At 32.2% G+C, this 19727-nt stretch overlaps 4 protein-coding genes and 1 long non-coding RNA gene across 6 annotated transcripts; 2 read left to right on the top strand and 3 right to left on the bottom strand.

The window, feature by feature from the left end:
- Positions 1-1199: 1199 nt before the first annotated feature.
- LOC116001265 lies at positions 1200-2499 on the bottom strand. The gene is made up of 3 exons (XM_031241152.1): positions 2365-2499; positions 1671-2273; positions 1200-1586 (listed from the first exon to the last, which is right to left on the bottom strand). Exons 2-3 carry the CDS (start codon positions 1908-1910, stop codon positions 1419-1421), a joined length of 408 nt encoding a protein of 135 aa, XP_031097012.1. The 5' UTR covers positions 1911-2273; positions 2365-2499; the 3' UTR covers positions 1200-1418.
- A 244-nt stretch (positions 2500-2743) lies between these two features.
- LOC115997166 (replication protein A 70 kDa DNA-binding subunit B-like) lies at positions 2744-5337 on the bottom strand. Its single transcript, XM_031236674.1, has 8 exons — positions 5263-5337; positions 4689-4959; positions 4508-4604; positions 4296-4423; positions 4132-4219; positions 3910-4048; positions 3216-3818; positions 2744-3131 (listed from the first exon to the last, which is right to left on the bottom strand). Exons 1-7 carry the CDS (start codon positions 5320-5322, stop codon positions 3816-3818), a joined length of 786 nt encoding a protein of 261 aa, XP_031092534.1. The 5' UTR covers positions 5323-5337; the 3' UTR covers positions 2744-3131; positions 3216-3815.
- LOC115997174 lies at positions 4888-5519 on the top strand. The gene is made up of 2 exons (XR_004093698.1): positions 4888-5273; positions 5351-5519. It is a non-coding gene; the product is annotated as an uncharacterized LOC115997174 (long non-coding RNA).
- Positions 5520-8279: 2760 nt separating this feature from the next.
- LOC116010711 (aspartic proteinase CDR1-like) lies at positions 8280-9494 on the top strand. Its single transcript, XM_031250227.1, has 2 exons — positions 8280-8490; positions 8644-9494. Exons 1-2 carry the CDS (start codon positions 8280-8282, stop codon positions 9492-9494), a joined length of 1062 nt encoding a protein of 353 aa, XP_031106087.1.
- A 3497-nt stretch (positions 9495-12991) lies between these two features.
- On the bottom strand, positions 12992-15701 carry LOC116018200 (pollen-specific leucine-rich repeat extensin-like protein 2). Of its 2 annotated transcripts, none has more exons than XM_031258608.1 (3): positions 14875-15701; positions 14211-14561; positions 12992-13282 (listed from the first exon to the last, which is right to left on the bottom strand). In XM_031258608.1, exons 1-2 carry the CDS (start codon positions 15653-15655, stop codon positions 14239-14241), a joined length of 1104 nt encoding a protein of 367 aa, XP_031114468.1. In that variant the 5' UTR covers positions 15656-15701; the 3' UTR covers positions 12992-13282; positions 14211-14238. The 2 variants fall into 2 exon arrangements, with proteins under 2 accessions (XP_031114468.1, XP_031114469.1); XM_031258609.1 differs by having other exon boundaries at positions 12992-13240.
- Between the last annotated feature and the right edge of the window lie 4026 nt (positions 15702-19727).

Below are 19727 nucleotides of genomic sequence, written 5' to 3'. Positions count from 1 at the left end.
ATATTTAAAGAATACATTCCATAATTGATACTTTTGCCACTAAGTATTGTTCTTCTCTGCAACACTTATACTTTTAAACTTCATAAATTTAAAATTCAACTCTCATGCATTAAGTCTATTAACTTAAATCTGTTGACCTAAGACCATCACATACTTGGGATCAACAAACTTTCTATGGTGATTAACATACATACATACATACATATATATATATATATATATATATATATATATATATATATATATATATATATATATATATATCACAAAGAATATATAAAGATTGTATTTGTTACACTTAAAACTGTCATTTTGATGAACACTTAGTTTCATTAACAATTTTTTATTGATACTGTGTCCATAGAGTTCAAATCTTTAGGATAATAGTGGGAAATCTACAATGACTTACTACTATTTTATTTTCTACACAAGTATTGGACTACAAATGCTATTTTCAACTGAGTAACCATCCTGAGAACATCATCCTAGGCAGGTGATTCCACACAATGCTTTTGTTTGATAAGGTATACTTAAAAGGATTTTTAAGTATAATTATAAAGTGATTTCTTCTTAAAATGCATCATATAAGTTTCCAAAGGTTACAAAAATCAAGTCATACTATCACATGCACATTGCAATGTGTTATGAAAACTGTCATCACAAATGCTTTAAGTCAGAACATTAGCCCATATACACAACACTAATTCTAAACTTTCAAAACTTATACATTAAATCCCAAAAACAAACTGCTAAGATAGTTGGAATACTTGCACTCCTAAGCATTTTCATTTCCCTATAAAGAATCTAGTACTATACAATTTTGTAATCCCTTAAATGCTAAAATTACATTTCTTGAGTGCATGACATAGACATGCTACATATTTTTGAGACTGAAAATGATTAGCTATTGTTTCTTCTTCATTCTTCTTCCTACTTGCATGATAGTTTTCCTTGTATCACCAGAAGTGCAAAATTACTGCAGATTTGTTGGTGTTCAGCATACTGGATCATCACCCTGCAATAAAAACACATATATATACCTTCACAGCAGTATGTAATGCTGTGAAAACACACCACAAATAATAATTACATGGACAGATATGAGTGCAAAATTATTGCAGATTTGTTGGTGTTCAGCATACTGGATCATCACCCTGCAATAAAAACACATATATATACCTTCACAGCAGTATGTAATGCTGTGAAAACACACCACAAATAATAATTACATGCACAGATATGAGAACTGAAATAAAATAGATAGTCTACGAAAAAACAGATTACAAAACAACAACCGAGTTCAAATCAGTACACATAACTAAAATATGTGTACTGCAAAGTATCAAAAGACATCCATTCGAACTGAATTTAACACTTATGTTGTCCAATAGCTGGGTCATGCCACACATAGCAGTCAGTCAATCAATTTTCTCTAATTTTACTTTAGTCTCTTTCACTTTCTTGGAAGATTGAGTTGATGAGAATTCATCTAGCAAACATCTCTTAGTCGTTCCATCAACTGCATCTCCAACAGTAGCAGGTGTCAACAGTGCTATTGGGCTTTCACCTTCATCACTCATAAAATCCTACAGTGCACAATAAGTATTTAAATGTGAATATTTAAAAACAGTAAGCTCAATGGAGTTTTTAAGTTGTAAAAATCAAGTAACCTCAAGAAAATCATCATCTCCAAGACTTATAGGAAAGTCATAGCTGCCTTCCTTAACCATCAGTTTCAATAGGTCATTGCAGTGAATTTTCAAAAACTCTGGGTCAGTATTAATTCTTAGGACTGGAAAGGCCTTGCCACGGTTGGCTAACTCATCCTTCCCGGCTTTTATTTTAAATAACATTGTTCTCCCTACCAAATCCATTACCTCCTTCACTGGCATATTTTTCTGCAAAACCATTTCAAAGAAAAAAAAAGATTGGGTTTAGTATGTCAAATAAATAAATAGCAGCTCAGTTAATATTAGCAGTCAGTTACTTGCCTTATTCCTTGCATAAAGTTCATTTGCTGGAACTCCTATCAATTCTTGGCATTCCCTATCCCAAAGCAAAATGGAAGCATTACCCTTAATGTCAACCACACGCAAATGTATTTTATAACGGGGAATCCCCTCATCCCAGATCTGCATACACTTGAAGCATTTGTTAACCCCTTCAGAAAGCTTAAGTTTTTTGTTGCAGCCATTTTTCTGACATGAGCTATACCACCAATCCATGGGATTGACAATACCAGATATCATAGCAGCTACCCAGAATTCTCCTCACTACAACGAAACAGAGATCAGTTTTTGTAAGTATTACTTGATTAAAAACATCTATTGAAAAAGACTTTAATTGTGAGTAAATTGTGAGTACCTCATCATTGTCATAAATCTGATTTATGGTCAGTAATTCCATAGCTTGACTGGTAGACTCATCCACTGTGTTTGTGTAACTAAAGGATGACAAAGAAGCTATGTTTCGAATGGGAGTTTGATGATCAATGCTTCTCAAACTGTAATGCAAGGCAATTATGATATTTTTTATTAAGTAAGAAATAAGTTTTACTACAATACATATCTATTATGTNTATATACCTTCACAGCAGTATGTAATGCTGTGAAAACACACCACAAATAATAATTACATGGACAGATATGAGTGCAAAATTATTGCAGATTTGTTGGTGTTCAGCATACTGGATCATCACCCTGCAATAAAAACACATATATATACCTTCACAGCAGTATGTAATGCTGTGAAAACACACCACAAATAATAATTACATGCACAGATATGAGAACTGAAATAAAATAGATAGTCTACGAAAAAACAGATTACAAAACAACAACCGAGTTCAAATCAGTACACATAACTAAAATATGTGTACTGCAAAGTATCAAAAGACATCCATTCGAACTGAATTTAACACTTATGTTGTCCAATAGCTGGGTCATGCCACACATAGCAGTCAGTCAATCAATTTTCTCTAATTTTACTTTAGTCTCTTTCACTTTCTTGGAAGATTGAGTTGATGAGAATTCATCTAGCAAACATCTCTTAGTCGTTCCATCAACTGCATCTCCAACAGTAGCAGGTGTCAACAGTGCTATTGGGCTTTCACCTTCATCACTCATAAAATCCTACAGTGCACAATAAGTATTTAAATGTGAATATTTAAAAACAGTAAGCTCAATGGAGTTTTTAAGTTGTAAAAATCAAGTAACCTCAAGAAAATCATCATCTCCAAGACTTATAGGAAAGTCATAGCTGCCTTCCTTAACCATCAGTTTCAATAGGTCATTGCAGTGAATTTTCAAAAACTCTGGGTCAGTATTAATTCTTAGGACTGGAAAGGCCTTGCCACGGTTGGCTAACTCATCCTTCCCGGCTTTTATTTTAAATAACATTGTTCTCCCTACCAAATCCATTACCTCCTTCACTGGCATATTTTTCTGCAAAACCATTTCAAAGAAAAAAAAAGATTGGGTTTAGTATGTCAAATAAATAAATAGCAGCTCAGTTAATATTAGCAGTCAGTTACTTGCCTTATTCCTTGCATAAAGTTCATTTGCTGGAACTCCTATCAATTCTTGGCATTCCCTATCCCAAAGCAAAATGGAAGCATTACCCTTAATGTCAACCACACGCAAATGTATTTTATAACGGGGAATCCCCTCATCCCAGATCTGCATACACTTGAAGCATTTGTTAACCCCTTCAGAAAGCTTAAGTTTTTTGTTGCAGCCATTTTTCTGACATGAGCTATACCACCAATCCATGGGATTGACAATACCAGATATCATAGCAGCTACCCAGAATTCTCCTCACTACAACGAAACAGAGATCAGTTTTTGTAAGTATTACTTGATTAAAAACATCTATTGAAAAAGACTTTAATTGTGAGTAAATTGTGAGTACCTCATCATTGTCATAAATCTGATTTATGGTCAGTAATTCCATAGCTTGACTGGTAGACTCATCCACTGTGTTTGTGTAACTAAAGGATGACAAAGAAGCTATGTTTCGAATGGGAGTTTGATGATCAATGCTTCTCAAACTGTAATGCAAGGCAATTATGATATTTTTTATTAAGTAAGAAATAAGTTTTACTACAATACATATCTATTATGTAAAACATACCTCTCTCTAAAGCTTGTAAATTCAGGGCAATCCAGGTCAAATATGCATTGAGTGACATCATATGAAGAGCAAATTTTCACCTCAGCATCTAAAGTAAATAAAAACATAGTTAGTAGCATCAATATTTTGAAGACTCTAGTTACTAACATTTAAAGATTACTAACCTCTTACACCAATTTTGATTCTACAGAATTGAATCAACACAACGACAGGCTCGGTGCAAGGTGATTGATATAAGTGTTCGATTTTCGAGACATGCTGGTCCCAAAATGTGCAGGTAATCTTACTACCCCTAACATAAAACACAAAAGCAGTCAAGTATATTTTAGTGCCCAGTAATGTATTAGACAGACATTAAAACAAATTTGATACTTACTGAGCATCCTCTAACACAAAGTCAATAAGCCTAGTTTTATTCCCTTGAATGGTCTTTTCTTGGGGTGCATACACTTGAACAACACGTCCGATAATATCTATACAAAATGTATGGAAAAATATTATCACCCACTGTTAAGTTAAAAAAAAAAGTGTAGACAACTATAGGCACGAAATATTACCTATGAGCTCTTTGACATTTAAATCTGGATTTCCTTTCAAACTCTGAAATGATCTTAGCCTAAACATGTGCCATGGAAAATGGTCTGACCTCAACTCTTTTAGAATAGTTTCGTGATTGAATTGCAGCATGTATTCGTACATGCTAGTTTTGTATGTATGATAATTTGAAACAACATAAAAATTCTTCACACCATAGACGTTTCCTTCTACAAAGCTATCCACAAATTTGGGTACAATATTTGATGGAATCTGAGCATGAATTACTGTGCCCTGTTAATACAGACTGTTAGAATATGATGTAGGTACTGATATATTGTATAAATTTCATGATATAAATTTATATCATGAAATTTGATCTACTGATATATTCACAGGTACAAGGGACAATAAAAACTGATATACATGCATGCCTGCTTATGTATACAAACTGCAGAATAGGTATGGCCTAAAGTTTGACAATCAGTTCTCAACTTTTTACAGTGTTAACCAATTCCATTGCAAATTTTATTTTCATTTTTCTGAGACAATGTTGCGTACTAACCTGCAAATTTATTTAGGAGTAAAAACACATACCTCTTCATCGTGTAAGACCAATTCCTTACTCTTTATTTCCGAAGAGCTATTCCTTTCCATCACCAAGTAGGTCTGAATAACATTGCAGCATGGTTTTTGAAGGTGGATAATTGACTCGCCAAGATGTACATTCCCATGGTTGATCGAAGGAATATGGAAATGAATCGCAAAATGCTATCAGTGGATTTAAATGTTAAACTGTTGTCGAAGGAATATGTATATGTGTATTGTAATATATAATATATTGAATCCCTTACGGATGTGAATCTCCCAGAGTCTTAGACTCACAATAATTCCATTTTATTGGGACTTTACTATTACCCATATCCCAATCGACACGATTGGCGAAACGTTGGAAACGATTTGGTTTCCCAACGAAACAACAATTATTCCATCTACTGAGTTCTTTCTGCCATTAATATCTTAATGTATATACCGTTAATGTATACATTAAAAGATATCGCGCTTGGAGCCTTTTTTAACGCAGGATCTGTACGTCCATATATTGCAATAGAAACGACACCGTTTTTGCTTGGGCGGGAATTTGCCAAAACTGCATTTAATGCTCTCCTTATGACTTTTTTATAATAGAGATAAATACCCTATACAAAATATATAATAATAATAATAATATTGTAATGATATTTTAAGCTAATAATGACAGCTAAAGTCAACTCATTGCATTGTAAAATGTGCTAATTTTAGTTTAAATACTTCGTTAATTTGATGAGAGGGTATGAGGTAGTGGTTGGGTTAAATCAACTACTTTAACTCTATAAGCAATTTGAGAGAAGATTGCTTTTTGGTGCAAATACAAATTTAATGATAGACCCTTAGTCAAAGTGGTAATAAAGTAGTAAATACAATCCTTTTTTTTTTTGATAAATTTACAGGGTCTTTCTCTCCGTCCGTTTTACGGTCCGGCGCTCCGAGAGGCACAGAAGCTGGCCCAGGAGGAATCATCACTTGCGGGAATTGGACCCGAGTTCTCCCGAAATTCCTCCCCACAAAGAGAGCTCACTTGCCACTTGAGCTACCCCATTGAGTTGTAAATACAATCCCTGAATGAGCATTAGATAGTGATTTTAATAATTTTAAAAAATATTTTTCAAATTTCAAATTCTAATGTATCGAATGAATTGATTAGTGGGACAGGTTTTATTCCCTTTTCCAGTTAATTAATTTTGAAATTAATACTCAACTAAATTGGTATTAAAATGCTTTTAAAAAAAAAGGTTTTGAAATCAATTTTTTAAATCTAATTTGCGGTGTGGTTGAGTGGAAAGGACTCGTCCATCCTTAACCAAATGTCAAGGGTCCGATCCTTGGCTTTCTGTATTGACCATTCTTAAATCTCTAAGCCAGTTGTCTCACTTAATAGAGGCGAGGAGATTAATTACTGTGTTCGATAGTTAAAACCTAAGGTACACAAAAAAATCACTATGTTCGACAGTGAAAATCCTGGGTACAACACCAAAAAATTTCTTTATATCTAAGATAGTAATAATGCTACATTCTTATTTTGGTTTTAACTTTTTATGAGACAATATTTGATTAATATATAAAATTTTTAATGCTATATGGGGTTGGCTTATTCAAGGTAGCTAATGAATAAAAGAAATTGGAAAAAGAAAAGTGGGAGCAACCCAATCTAATATGGTCAGAAATTGGAAAAAGAAAAATGGGAGCAAGGCCATCTAATACGGTCATTGACTTCTTGTACTATCGTAAATCCTAGGTATAAATTTAATATTAACACAAATAATATTATTATTTTTTCCATTAGGATATAATACCAAAATAAAAATTATAATTGACCATGGTTAAAAAGTGGAGCACTTACCGCTATAATTTCTTTTGTCTAGGTGAGTTAATTTGTTTGACTCATTAATGATATGTTGTTTGAAATTATAGACATGCATATTTTCATAAAATGGATCAAGACTTAATATTTGAGCACTCAAATAAATAAGCCTCTGACAAATCGCAAATTATATTGTGGACCATGATCCACAATACATTGTGGATTATGGTCATGGCTGATACTGCAGTTGTGTTGAACTGATACTACAATTGTGTTGAAAAGAAACTGCAGTTGTGCATTTCATCCGTTCAACACACTGTAGCATCTGTTCAACACAACTGCAGTATCTTTTCAACACAACTGCAGTATCAGTTCAACACAACTGCAATTCTAGACGGATGAAATGGCCTCTGTTCTGCACAACTGCAGTTCTCTTTCAATACAACTGCAGTATCAGCCATGGTGCATGGTCCACGGTATGACGACTGCTGACGAACTAGAACAAACGGAGAGCACTTCGACTTGTTCTGAAGTATTGACAAAAATTTACTAAAAAATAAATTTTCGAGAGAGATGGACTTACAAAAACAACAATTTTGAATAAAAAAATTTATTGTCTTGACAAAAGATCATCAATATAATGCCATAAAACTTGGAAGGTAAAATAGCATAAAAAAAAATTAGTATTGCAAACTCTATGTAATATGATAATACTTCTGTTACTTTCCCAAGGTTGAGAGAGCATTAATTTTTGGGCTGAAAAGATTAGAAAAATTATAAAACAACTACATTGCAAAGAGTCGGGAGTGTTTCATACAAAATAAATAAAACTAGCTATAAATTCACGTTTGTCAATAATCACATTGAGGGTGTAATCCGTGTGTGTATAATGTTTAACATGTTTGATATTATTAATAAAAAGGTTCACTGGTTAAAACTCATTAATTTTAGTGTCTTGGCCGAATGATTTTTTCATCCATTAATAATCATTTTAAATTCGGCGGACATTATTTTCAAATTCTTGCAGAATTGTCTGAATTAGTGTCTTGGCCAAATGATTTTTCATCCATTAATAATCATTTCAAATTCGGCCGACATTATTTTCCAAATTCTTGCAGAATTGTCTGAATATAAAATGGGCATATATATAGTTGTAAGATCTTTGTCATTCCAATCTTCATACTTTATTTGGCAATTAATGTCATATAAATCCATGGATTTAAGTGTGTTTTTTATATTGTCTATTTTTGTTTTGATTCCTGCAAAAAATATTAATGGCTTCACTATTGAACTCATCCACCCTAACTCTCCTTCAAACCCTTACCGTAACCCTTCCAACAACAAATTTCATTGGATCCGGCAGTCGTATAGCAACACTGACATAAAGCCATTGGATGGAGGATACGTCATGAAGTACTCCATCGGTACGCCACCGTTTGAAACTTACGGCATTTCCGATACCGGCAGTGATGTCACTTGGACTCAGTGCGAACCATGCATCGATTGTTTCCCGTAAAGCCTACCCATATTTGATCCGAAGCACAGCAAATCGTACAAGACGACCACGTGTGATTCAGATGCATGTTCTCTCGATGACGATGACTTTCAATGTTCCAACAACAACGTTTGCCAGTACGACGTCAGTTATGGCGACGGGTCCGAAAGCGTCGGTGACGTGGTTACTGATACTCTCACCATCGGCAACACTTCCTTCAAGAACGTGGTGCTGGGGTGCGGCCACTGGAATAACGTCACGTTCTCCAACAGCATCGCCTCTGGCATTGTTGGCCTCGGCTACTCTAATGTCTCGATCGTCAAGCAGTTGAGCAAAGAAATCGGTGCAAAATTTGCTCACTGCCTATCTTCTCAATCTGATTCCAAAAGCTATATAAGTTTCGGCACAGACGCCATAGTTAAGGGTCCTGATGCTGTTTCAACTTATATCTCCATACGCCCTGAAGAACCTCCCTTTTACTGGCTCTCCTTAGAAAGCATGAGTGTCGGCGAAAAGAACATCCCCGTCAAGCAATCTCCTCTTGAAACACCTGGCAACATTATCATTGACTCAGGGATGACACTGACAACCATCCCGCCCGATGTGTTCGATAGTATGAAATCAGAAATGATGAAACAGATTGGGGAGACTCCTATAGATGATCCTCAAGGCTTATTCGGGCTATGCTACTCGACAAGTAAAAAAATTAAGGTGCCAAAAATTGTTGCACATTTTTCAGGGGCTGATGTAGAGTTGTCACCTCGGAGATTATTTGAAGAAGTAGAAGAAGGTATCTCTTGTTTCACAATAACTTCATTCACATACATGGAAACATCCATATTCGGCTGTCCATCCCAAGTAGACTACCTTGTTGGGTATGATTTGGAAGAGATGACAGTTACCTTCAAGCCTGCAGATTGCTCCAAATTTTAAGTCTCAGCGCACTTTGCATTTTAAATCCTTTAATTTAATTTGGTGTTTTGGAATGTAGTCGCTAATTCAATAAGTTTTATAGCATCAAGGGTAATGCTATGTAGTATATACTATTGATGTTGAAAAAGAAAAGTTTAAATTTGCACTAATTAACTCCCATAAGTTTTTTTTCAACGAAATCTTTTCAACTCTCGTAAAAAAAAAAAGGTAAGATTTTAACTTTTTGTTTAAAAGTTAAAATAAATAAAGTTAAAATTTTAAATGATAATTTGTATTTAAATAAGTACGTGTTATAACTTAATTTTAAAGTTTAAAGTTATAAAACTTATTTTAATTTAACTAAGAAAAATATTTAATTTAATCCTTAAATTGATTAAAATTTTGTAATTAATATATTTAACAAGTTGTTAAGGTAACCGATTAATTTTTCCTACTTGACATCTCATTCAAAAAAAATTAAAAAAATTCTCGATAATTTTATCAATTGGTCCGATTCGAACGGAGAAGTCCACAAAGCTTCTTCGTCCAAATCAATTTGGATGGAGCGATATGTCCAAATTGACATACATGAAGAAACCATGGCAGCTTGGTTGCCATGGCAGATTGTTATTGCTGATTTTTTAAATTAATATAAATTTTTTTACTTATTAAAAAAGTTTTAAAAAATATATAAATTCTCATGACATCATGCGTGATAACTTGGGTAACATGCTATTATGGGTCAAAACTTAAATGGGTTAATTGTATAGTTTTAACAAGTTTAAGTGTTTAATAGAAGTTTTTTTTTTTTTTTCATTTTTTTAGTCCAATTGTCTAATTACATTTTGATATATAATTGGAGGGTCTATTTGACCCTTATCTTTTGTTTTGTTTGTATTGTTTTCTTTTTGGGTGGGGGTTATCCATGTATGGTTACTGGTTAGTTAATACTAAATTCCAAACTTAAATTTATATTTCAATATCGACTATATCAAGACATATTTTTGAGTATTACTGACTCTGTTACAATGTAGTATCTGTTCATAGCTACTTTCTCAACCTACTGAAGCACAAAGAGGCTCGAACCCACTCCCATCATCCATGTGAGAATGTAAACTGACACACCGGGTGCCACTAGACCACAAGGTCATTGACACGTACATCAAGACATATTTAATCCTCATGAAATTACTCGTCACAATTTGTTCGATTAAATCAGTATAACACAACACTAAGATATCAATTAAACTGGGTTAATTCAAGTTGTGATGGATAAAACTAATGTGAGGGTCCAAATTAATTAATCCAATACAAAAATTAAGGCAAATTATATCATGGATTATGTCAACTTTGCATCATGGACCATGTATGATTATTATAATATTGTAGATTCATAAAATGTATCATTAATTAATTATGTTTTATTATTATAATATTATAGGTTATTATAACAATATTGTAGATTCAAAAAAATGTTATTTTCCAATAATTCAAGGCTTAAAAGTGTTATTTTCTCATGCAAGAGGGGAAAATGGAAGAAAAAATAAAAAAGGAAAGAGAAAAGAGGGAAAAGGGAAGAAAAGTAGTTTAAAAAAAAATTTCTTGAATGTCTTCTTTACAAATGTTAGCAATGATAAATTAACAGTGAAAGAAAAAAAAATGAAAATCATGATGGCATGTTTGGTTCATGTAATAGGTTTGGAATGGAATAACATTCCTTGAAATGACATATTCCATTGTTTGTTTTGTCCATTCTTAATAGGCCGAATACTTAATAGAACTCGTGGTTACGAGTTCATGACCAAACATGAGAAATACTTATGGTCGAAGACTTAGAAGAATTGAAAGCCGAAGACTTGCTGATGAAGACCAAGAAGACTCGAGGCCGAATACTGGAAGGGCCAAGATTATGAAGGCCGAATGATAAAAGATAAATCATTCAAGGATATCATGAAAGAATGATAAAGACAATCATTCGTGTGAGCAGTTAAGGCAGGAGTAGTTATTGACTCATAAGGACAAGTCTAAAGACATTCTCTGGAAGTTTGTCTTGTCCATATATAGCCTTGATATAATAATAATAATAATAATAATAATAATAATAATAATAATAATAATAATAATTTGGTTCATTTTCCAAAAAATGAACCAAATACACCAAGACAGTTTTTCAGAATGCAACCAAACACTGAAAATGAAAATGTTTTCTAGAAAATAACTCATTTTTGAAAAAACATTTTCTAAAAGTCATTTTCATGCTTTTCAAATAGATCATAATATTACATTTTTTTTCAATAGTTTACTATATGTAGATTGGCATAATTTTACTTACCAAAGTCACTTTGTACTCTAGTTTTTAGCGGGTGTCCCTTGCCTATAAATACCCACAAATTGAATTCAGTATATGTGACTTTTTGGTATAGTTTTCTTTGTATCACCATGGTACTTTTGGAGTCTGAGTGTCTGACAAGTGATGACTCTATAATTTTTTTTTAATTTAATCCCAAACTATTTTATTATAAAGAAAATTTTGACACAAGGTACCATATATACATACTTTCTTATAATAAGATATTGTTAAAATATCATATAATATTTTGATAATTTATTTTTAGTTTACACTATATAAATTTTATAAATAATATAATATAATTATTGAATATATGTTATTATTTGTGTGTGCATCATGGCATATTTGTTTATGCTAATATTAGCTTGAAATTGAATATGTCTACTTGTAAGATCTCTCTCTCTATATATATATATATATATTATGCTGGATATATAGTACCATTGAACACAAAAAGACATTTGCTTCTCTTTAGTTTAGTTAAAGAAATTATAATTTGTTGTTTTAGGAGTGGATTCAAAAATCTTTTTTAGTGGGGCGAAAGATTAAAACATAACTAATGAGATATTTTAAATAAAAAGGTGAAATATTTAAAGGTCGAGCCATAAATGTTGTTGACTAGGGATGAAAAATCAAAATACATCAAAACGCAATAAAAATATATATATTTAAAACATAATATGAAACATATATAATTAATTAACTAAAGTGGTTCGAATGGAAAACACATTATAAATCATTCATCTCACGATTAATATTAAAAAATAAAAAAAGCCACAATGTTACAAATAAAATTCATGATTTGAGATTTGAGCTCCTGACCTTTAAGATGAAAACTATATATATACTTTAATTTATTATCTAAGCTAGGTTATCCTTTATCAAATTTATGTATATTTAATACTTATAAACGTTTACTATATATATATACATAAGAGACCTATACATACATACATACATACATATATATAAAGGGGGTGGGGTGAGGGATCGGAGGGGGACAGCTATCCCACGGTAGATCCGCCCTTATGTATGTCCTTCAAGTGAAAAAAAAAATAAAAAAAAAAGATGTGAGAAAATATGTGAACTTATTGAGCCATTTTATTTTGTACATAACAATATTATTAATATTAATATTAATATTTATGAATTCGGGTTGCCAAGCCACTAAAATTAGAAAAGAAAGATCTTTAGAAGAACAGAAATGAGCATACAATTCAACAGTGGCGCAGCAGTGTATCTATTGCATGCTCATTTATTGGGGTTTCATTACATAGAACATAATACAACGTAACATATATAAATAATATTAGTAAGGGAACTGAAATTGGACAAAGGACGACATATCCTGATCACCCTCCAGCACGTACAAGTGGAATGCAGCCATGAGGAATAAGAGTCCATGCATGCAATGCCCCTTTATGTATCATATCACTCCAATCATCAATTACATCAAATACTGAAAAACCAAAATCAAAAACACAAATGGACATGTTCCATATATGAAAGTGAAACACAATAAGACTAAACAAATTTAGAGTAATTTTTTCCTCTCTTCTCTAAAGACACATGAGAATCAAATCGATCACATACTTAATAATCTAAATAAATTTTAGTAAAAGTAATATATATACAAAAAACTAATAATAATAAAGTCTTCCATTATGGGTTTGTATAAAAATGAATTAATGATGATAGAGTTTTTTTTTTCTAAAAAAATTCTTTCTTCCTTTTTTTTTTTTTCTTTCCTTTATTTTGCATGCATGCAGAAGTGAACCCAAATGAATGATGATGAAATTTTTTGTTAGATTAAGGTTCACCTTGCATTGTGGAATGACATTTTCAGATGATGTGTTTGTAGTTTTTTTTTTTCAAGAAAGATTATGTATTTGTAGTTAATATATTATGTGCATGCAATTAACAAATTATGTGTCTATAAATAAATTGAATACACATATGATGTGCCTGTAATTAACATATATTATGTGTCTTCAATTTATTTACAAATACATAATTTATTAATTGAAAGCGAATAATATGTAACTGCAGATTTTTGATCCAAGGTCCACAATATAAGGTGGACACTAGTCCATGGTATAACAATTAGAAATCTTTCCTTGAAGAGAGATTTAAATAAATTGAAGGCACATCATGCAGTTAAAATATGATGTGCTTGTAGTTAACATATTACGTATTCGATTTATAGAGAAACATAATTTATTATCTGATCGTGAAGGCACATATTATTTTTGAACCAGGGTCCACAATGTAAGGTGTCCCTGATCCGTGATATAACAATCGGAAATCTTTCATAGAGAGACTTAAATGTTATTCTGCACCATTAGAATTAGAGTGAATATGTTGAGGGTAATTAAGGAGCCTATTACCTGGAAACAGAAGTAGGGTATAGAGGCATTAGTCCTTGAGGCGGTGAGCCTCCTTGGTATAGCGGCCACCCTTTCTGGAAAAGATGAGATGAACACCAGGGTCATGGTGATTGCACGATGCATTGTGGAGGACTGAATTGTTGACTCCTTGGACATTGCTGTTCATGAAAGCAGTCATGGGCAAAGATTCCGTAGTCCCCTTTGGCCCCATCCTAGATGACTTGCCTTCTTCGTCGCTTTCCTTCCCAGAGTTGTCCCCCTCGCTTTGAAGCCTTCGAGGGTTGCCGTTAAAGCCATGTTTATTAGCTGGCGCCGCAGGGCTAAGCTCCATCATGGCTCCCTTATTCTCTCCTGCAAGTCATGAGAAAATGTTGATGGAAATTAAAACCTTTTATGTTTGTTTGTTAGTCGTGAATTGACTAATGCGGTTATGATTCTTAACTATAATATAGGTACCAACGCTTAAATCTTGCAGGGTATAAATGTTATATGTTAGTATGAAACACTTACCATTATATTAAAAGTTTATAGCAAAGATTGTTACATTTTCGAAAAGACTGTGTTAGATTTGGTCTTTCAATTCTCTCAAGGACTTGTTACTATATCAAAAGTTATATTTACTTTGTTTTATTTTATTTGTCTTATTTACTATTTATTTAATTACCTGCAAGTGTGAGAATACTCATTCCGAGTGGCTCTTCGGTGTCTGATCGTTTCTTGTGATGAGCATTGTCTTTGTCTTTGGGCACCATTGCTTCTCTCTTTCCGGTCCACTCAGTCTCGCTGCTGCTATACCTTTGTGTGGCATTGAATTTCTGGGCAGTTGCCTTGTTTCTTTCAGATCTTTGTTGAACCACCACCGTTTTCTGATCAATTTCCGCCGGAATTCTCGGTTCCACCTCTGTTTCCGGCTTAAACTGAGCCGCTGGGGGGAGTTTCAGAGGAGAAACCGGCTTCATTTTGGGAGAATACTGATTGGTTTCAAGGTTTTTCGGTGATGGCGGTGGAGACCTTGATGATGATGATGAAGTAGCCGGTTTGGGAGCTTGGTAAAGCTGAAACGGCCGAGTGGGATCCTGCACGCCCGGAATCGCCGCCGCCGGAGATTTGGGCGCCGAGGGGATAGTAGCAGCGGGGCGCGGCTCCGGCGCCGGAGGTGGTGCTCCGACCGTAAACCTCGGTTGGACCGGAGGCGGCGCCACCGGTTGCGGCGGCGCTGGGGCTGTAGGGGGAGGAGGCGCCGGCGCGGGAGCGGGAGCGGTTGGTGGCCGTTGAGGGGGGCTAGGATCTCGAGTTTGAGGTGGCGGAGGCCTAAATGGGGCAGCCACGGGAGGCCGAAACATGGGTTGAGGGGCGGCGGCAGGCGGAGGCGGTGGCGCGCCGGCGGGGCGAAGCATGGAAGCGAACCGGAACATGGGACGAGCTTGTTGTTGTTGGCTTGCCATTTCAACACTTGATAGTATTACAATCAAAACAATACTGGATAAGAAAAGCGTGGCCTTGTTACTTAAATTTATAGTCCAAAGAAAAATTACTATGGACCAAATTAAACATTGCAAAAGTAAACGTAGAATTTGGGAGGAAAAGCATCAGATTCAAATATTATGTAGCAATCTATCCTAGCTAGATAAATCATAAAAGTAGCAAGGTAAGTATCAGATTCAAACATCACATCCGTAATTGGTTGGTATCACATTTTGTCTATTCTTGGGGCCATTCAATGCAAAGAGTGACACTTACAAAAGCCTTCCTATGATTCTGGAGTATATATCAATTCAATTTTAAAATCCCTGGATTAGTGATGACGTCACTTGTAACCCTACAAGGCTACAAGTTTATTTCTTCTTCTTTTTTTTTTTTTTTAATTAGTCACTAGTGTTTTACCCGTGCGATACACGAACAAAATTATGTTATTATAAATTTAAATAAAAATTTAGAAAATATATAAATATTTTAAAATGTACAATATAAAATGTACAAAATGTCTCATAATTCTAGGACATTATTTTTTTTCCGCATAGGCAATGCACACCCGTGCAACACCCGTCCAGCGCCCGTGCAAAGTTGGCATAACCATCTCTTAGCTGTTTTTCACCTTTTATTATGATGCGCGCGCGCGCACACACACATTTAGATAAATTTATAGAGAAAATTTTACATAATTAATTTGATTTATTCTTAAGTGTATTTCATATATATTATAATTCCAACAATATGAATAATAACTAAGAAAATTATATTTAAAAAATACAAATTTTAATTTTTGTATTAGTAAATTTAAATTCTAATTGGATGCATTTCCTTAATGATTATATATTACGTCGTATATGCAAATAATATTTATTAATATATATATATATATATATATATATATATATATATATATATATGCAAATTCTATAATATAATTTCCGTAATTATAATATATATTGGTGGGTTTATAATTAAAATAATCACATTTAAAAATTAACAAAATTAGCATTTTAATTTTGTATTATTAATATAGTGCATAAATATAAATATGTATTTTAAAACATTTCTAAATAGTTATGAATACATGTTTTGTTAATTTTATAATTTAATTTCCTTAAGTATATTTCATATTTTATTACTTATAATTAATGAAATGGATTTACAAGTTAAAATAATTTAATACAATCCCTAACTATATTACGTATTTATGCATATTTCTGATTTTTTACTTAAGAGTATGAGTTTAGACATTTTTAAAATAAATTTTCCTAATGAGTAAGCACTGTAGCAATTTTTTTTTTTTTGTGAACTTGGCTCGTGAACAACGGAAAAATGTGTTACCACACTCTTATGGAACTAACAATAATTATGTTATTAACTTCAATAAATTTATTTTGAGCTCGTAATATTGAAATAATCCATACTATATTAGACATGAAAAATTTTATAATTTATCATATTTTATAAAATTTGTTTACACCATTTGTAGTACAAAATTTTTAAATGAATGCAATAATGTTTAAAATTGTCATTAGTCGAATGCTGAAATCATAATAATAATATATTTTACCTTTCACATTTTTAAACTTTGAAAATCAACGTCACATGGATAAATTTATATATAGTAGTAATAATTTTTAGACTATTTTTAAAAGTTAGATCAAGTAAAAAAAAAAAAATTAACATGTAACACTGGTTTAATAGGTATGTATTATAGTTAAATGCAATCATTAACTTTTAAAAGTATAAAAAAATGTATGCACTTTTATAACAATTTTGATGGTATGTACATCAAAGATAATTCCAAGTTTTTTATGTTGTTTTTTATAAAGTAGTTTTTTTTTATGTTGTTAATCAAATACAAATGCATCCAACCTTCATTAGAAAATTAATAGCATAACATCTAAAAATATTTTAATAAAATATTAATGTGCATAACGATCTTTAGTCTTTTTTTTTGTGCTTCGAAAGAACCCCATAGGGAGACTATCTCACTATTTGGACATAAGTATCATGCTCATCAGCATGAAGAAGATCCAGCAAAGCCATTGACAAAAATAAATAAAATGATATTATAAAAATGATAAATAAATAATTAAATACATAAAGCTAAGAAATAAATAACTACCATTATTTTTAAAATAATATTCAGGTTGTTGCTCGTTGATTCTATTCTGTTAGAAAAATAAATAAGTATCTCTGACTCATAATTATCACTCTAAAATTTATTAATTCATTAATAAATCTAAAACATTTAATTTGAAATAGTTAAATAAGATATCTTAACCAACATTGCAAAATAAAATTTAGTGTGCCAAATATTCATTCACATTAATAACGATTCAATATTGATATTAATATTTATTAATAAGACAATTACAATTTATTTAATTTTATGATATTATTATTTATTAATAAGACCATTACAATTTATTTTGTATTACGAAAACTATTCTAACACAGGTGACATGCTTACTATTTTAAATTAACACTCAAACAACTTTTTTTTAAAGAAACCAATATAATACCACAATTAGTTCATTGTCGTTATTTTAGAACTTCATTTTTTTAGTTTTTATTTTTTCATTGCAAATAAACTTTGGCCATTACAAATTTTCTATAACTTAATGAAAATTAGCGTGAAAATTTAAATATTTTGTTTTTTGAAAAACAAAGTTCTAATTTCTTTTATGACAACATGTATATATTTAATTTTCTAATCTTATAACAATTTAGGACAAAGTATATATATATATATATATATATATAAGTTTTTTGATTTTTTTCAGATTACCAGGGTGTTTGGCAAATGGTTGATAGTTGATAGTTTATTAAGTTAGCTAATAATTGATAGTTGATTGAGTTAGCTAGTTTGACCAGCTGATTGTATGTAAAATGACTTATAAGGACATAAACTTATTGTCCTAATTTATTAACTCTTAAATTACTTGTATAATTTTTATTTAATAATAATAATATATAGTTATTATTATTATTATTATTATTATTATTATTATTATTATTATTATTATTAAGAAATCAAAAAGAAAGAAAAACATTATTATTGTTGTTACGGACAAAAAAGCGGGGAGGGGGGACCAAGGCAGATGAACAACAACAAGAGATATATAAATGTTAGGGATGACAAGTGAAATGATCGTTTCATAATTAAGGCCAATCAGCTAACCAAAAATTCTAGTCTTTCTTAACTTTTTGATTTTGGCTTATTGTCTCAATAAACTAATGTAACAAGTCATTTTACCAATTTGTTCACCACACGTACACTTCATGCACAAGAAGTTTTTATCACCACGGATTGGATTCTCAATTGAATTCAAATATAATTTTAGAGGTTAAGAATTAGTGTAACGAGACTTAAAAATTACACTCCAAAAATGTTTATGATTACACTCTAATTGCGCTGCTGATTAAATTTTATCCACTAGCCTAAAATATAGATCATTTGAATTGTTATTTTGAAGGCTAAAGTGTCATCTAGCACCATGAACTATATTTAATTATTCATGCCGCTACCTGAATTTTCATATTTGTATAAATGGAGCCACAAACCAAAAAAAAAAAAAAACCGCCTAGAACTTTTAGCAGGTGATACACTCTCATTTGTACCTATTTTAATTGTGTTTTTATGTATGTTTTATAGTTATTTGTGTGTTAAAATGTTGTCTCCAATGTTTATTTCCTTGTTATTTTATTTAAAGTGGTATAATGCTTGGTTTGAGTGTCTTTGATGTGTTTAGTGGTGCATTATAACCATTTTGGAGCAAAAAAGCCAATGCAAAGGAACCAAAAATGTTGGAGAGCCAAAAATCAGTTCAGAGTACTATTCACCGCGGATTCTCGCCGCGGCGAGCCTATTCTCGCCATGGCGAGAGTACTGTTCACCGGACTCTCGCCGCGGCGAGAATCATTCTCGCCATGGCGAGAGTCCCAATTTTTGGGCAGTAACATTCTCGCCGCGGCGAGAATCATTCTCGCCGCGGCGAAAGTCCCAGAATCTGGACAGCGGATTCAGCGCAGAAATTC

The sequence above is a fragment of the Ipomoea triloba genome, chromosome 1 (assembly GCF_003576645.1).
Source record: "Ipomoea triloba cultivar NCNSP0323 chromosome 1, ASM357664v1".
Taxonomy (NCBI): domain Eukaryota; kingdom Viridiplantae; phylum Streptophyta; class Magnoliopsida; order Solanales; family Convolvulaceae; genus Ipomoea; species Ipomoea triloba.
This window is presented reverse-complemented; position numbering and strand designations above follow the sequence as displayed.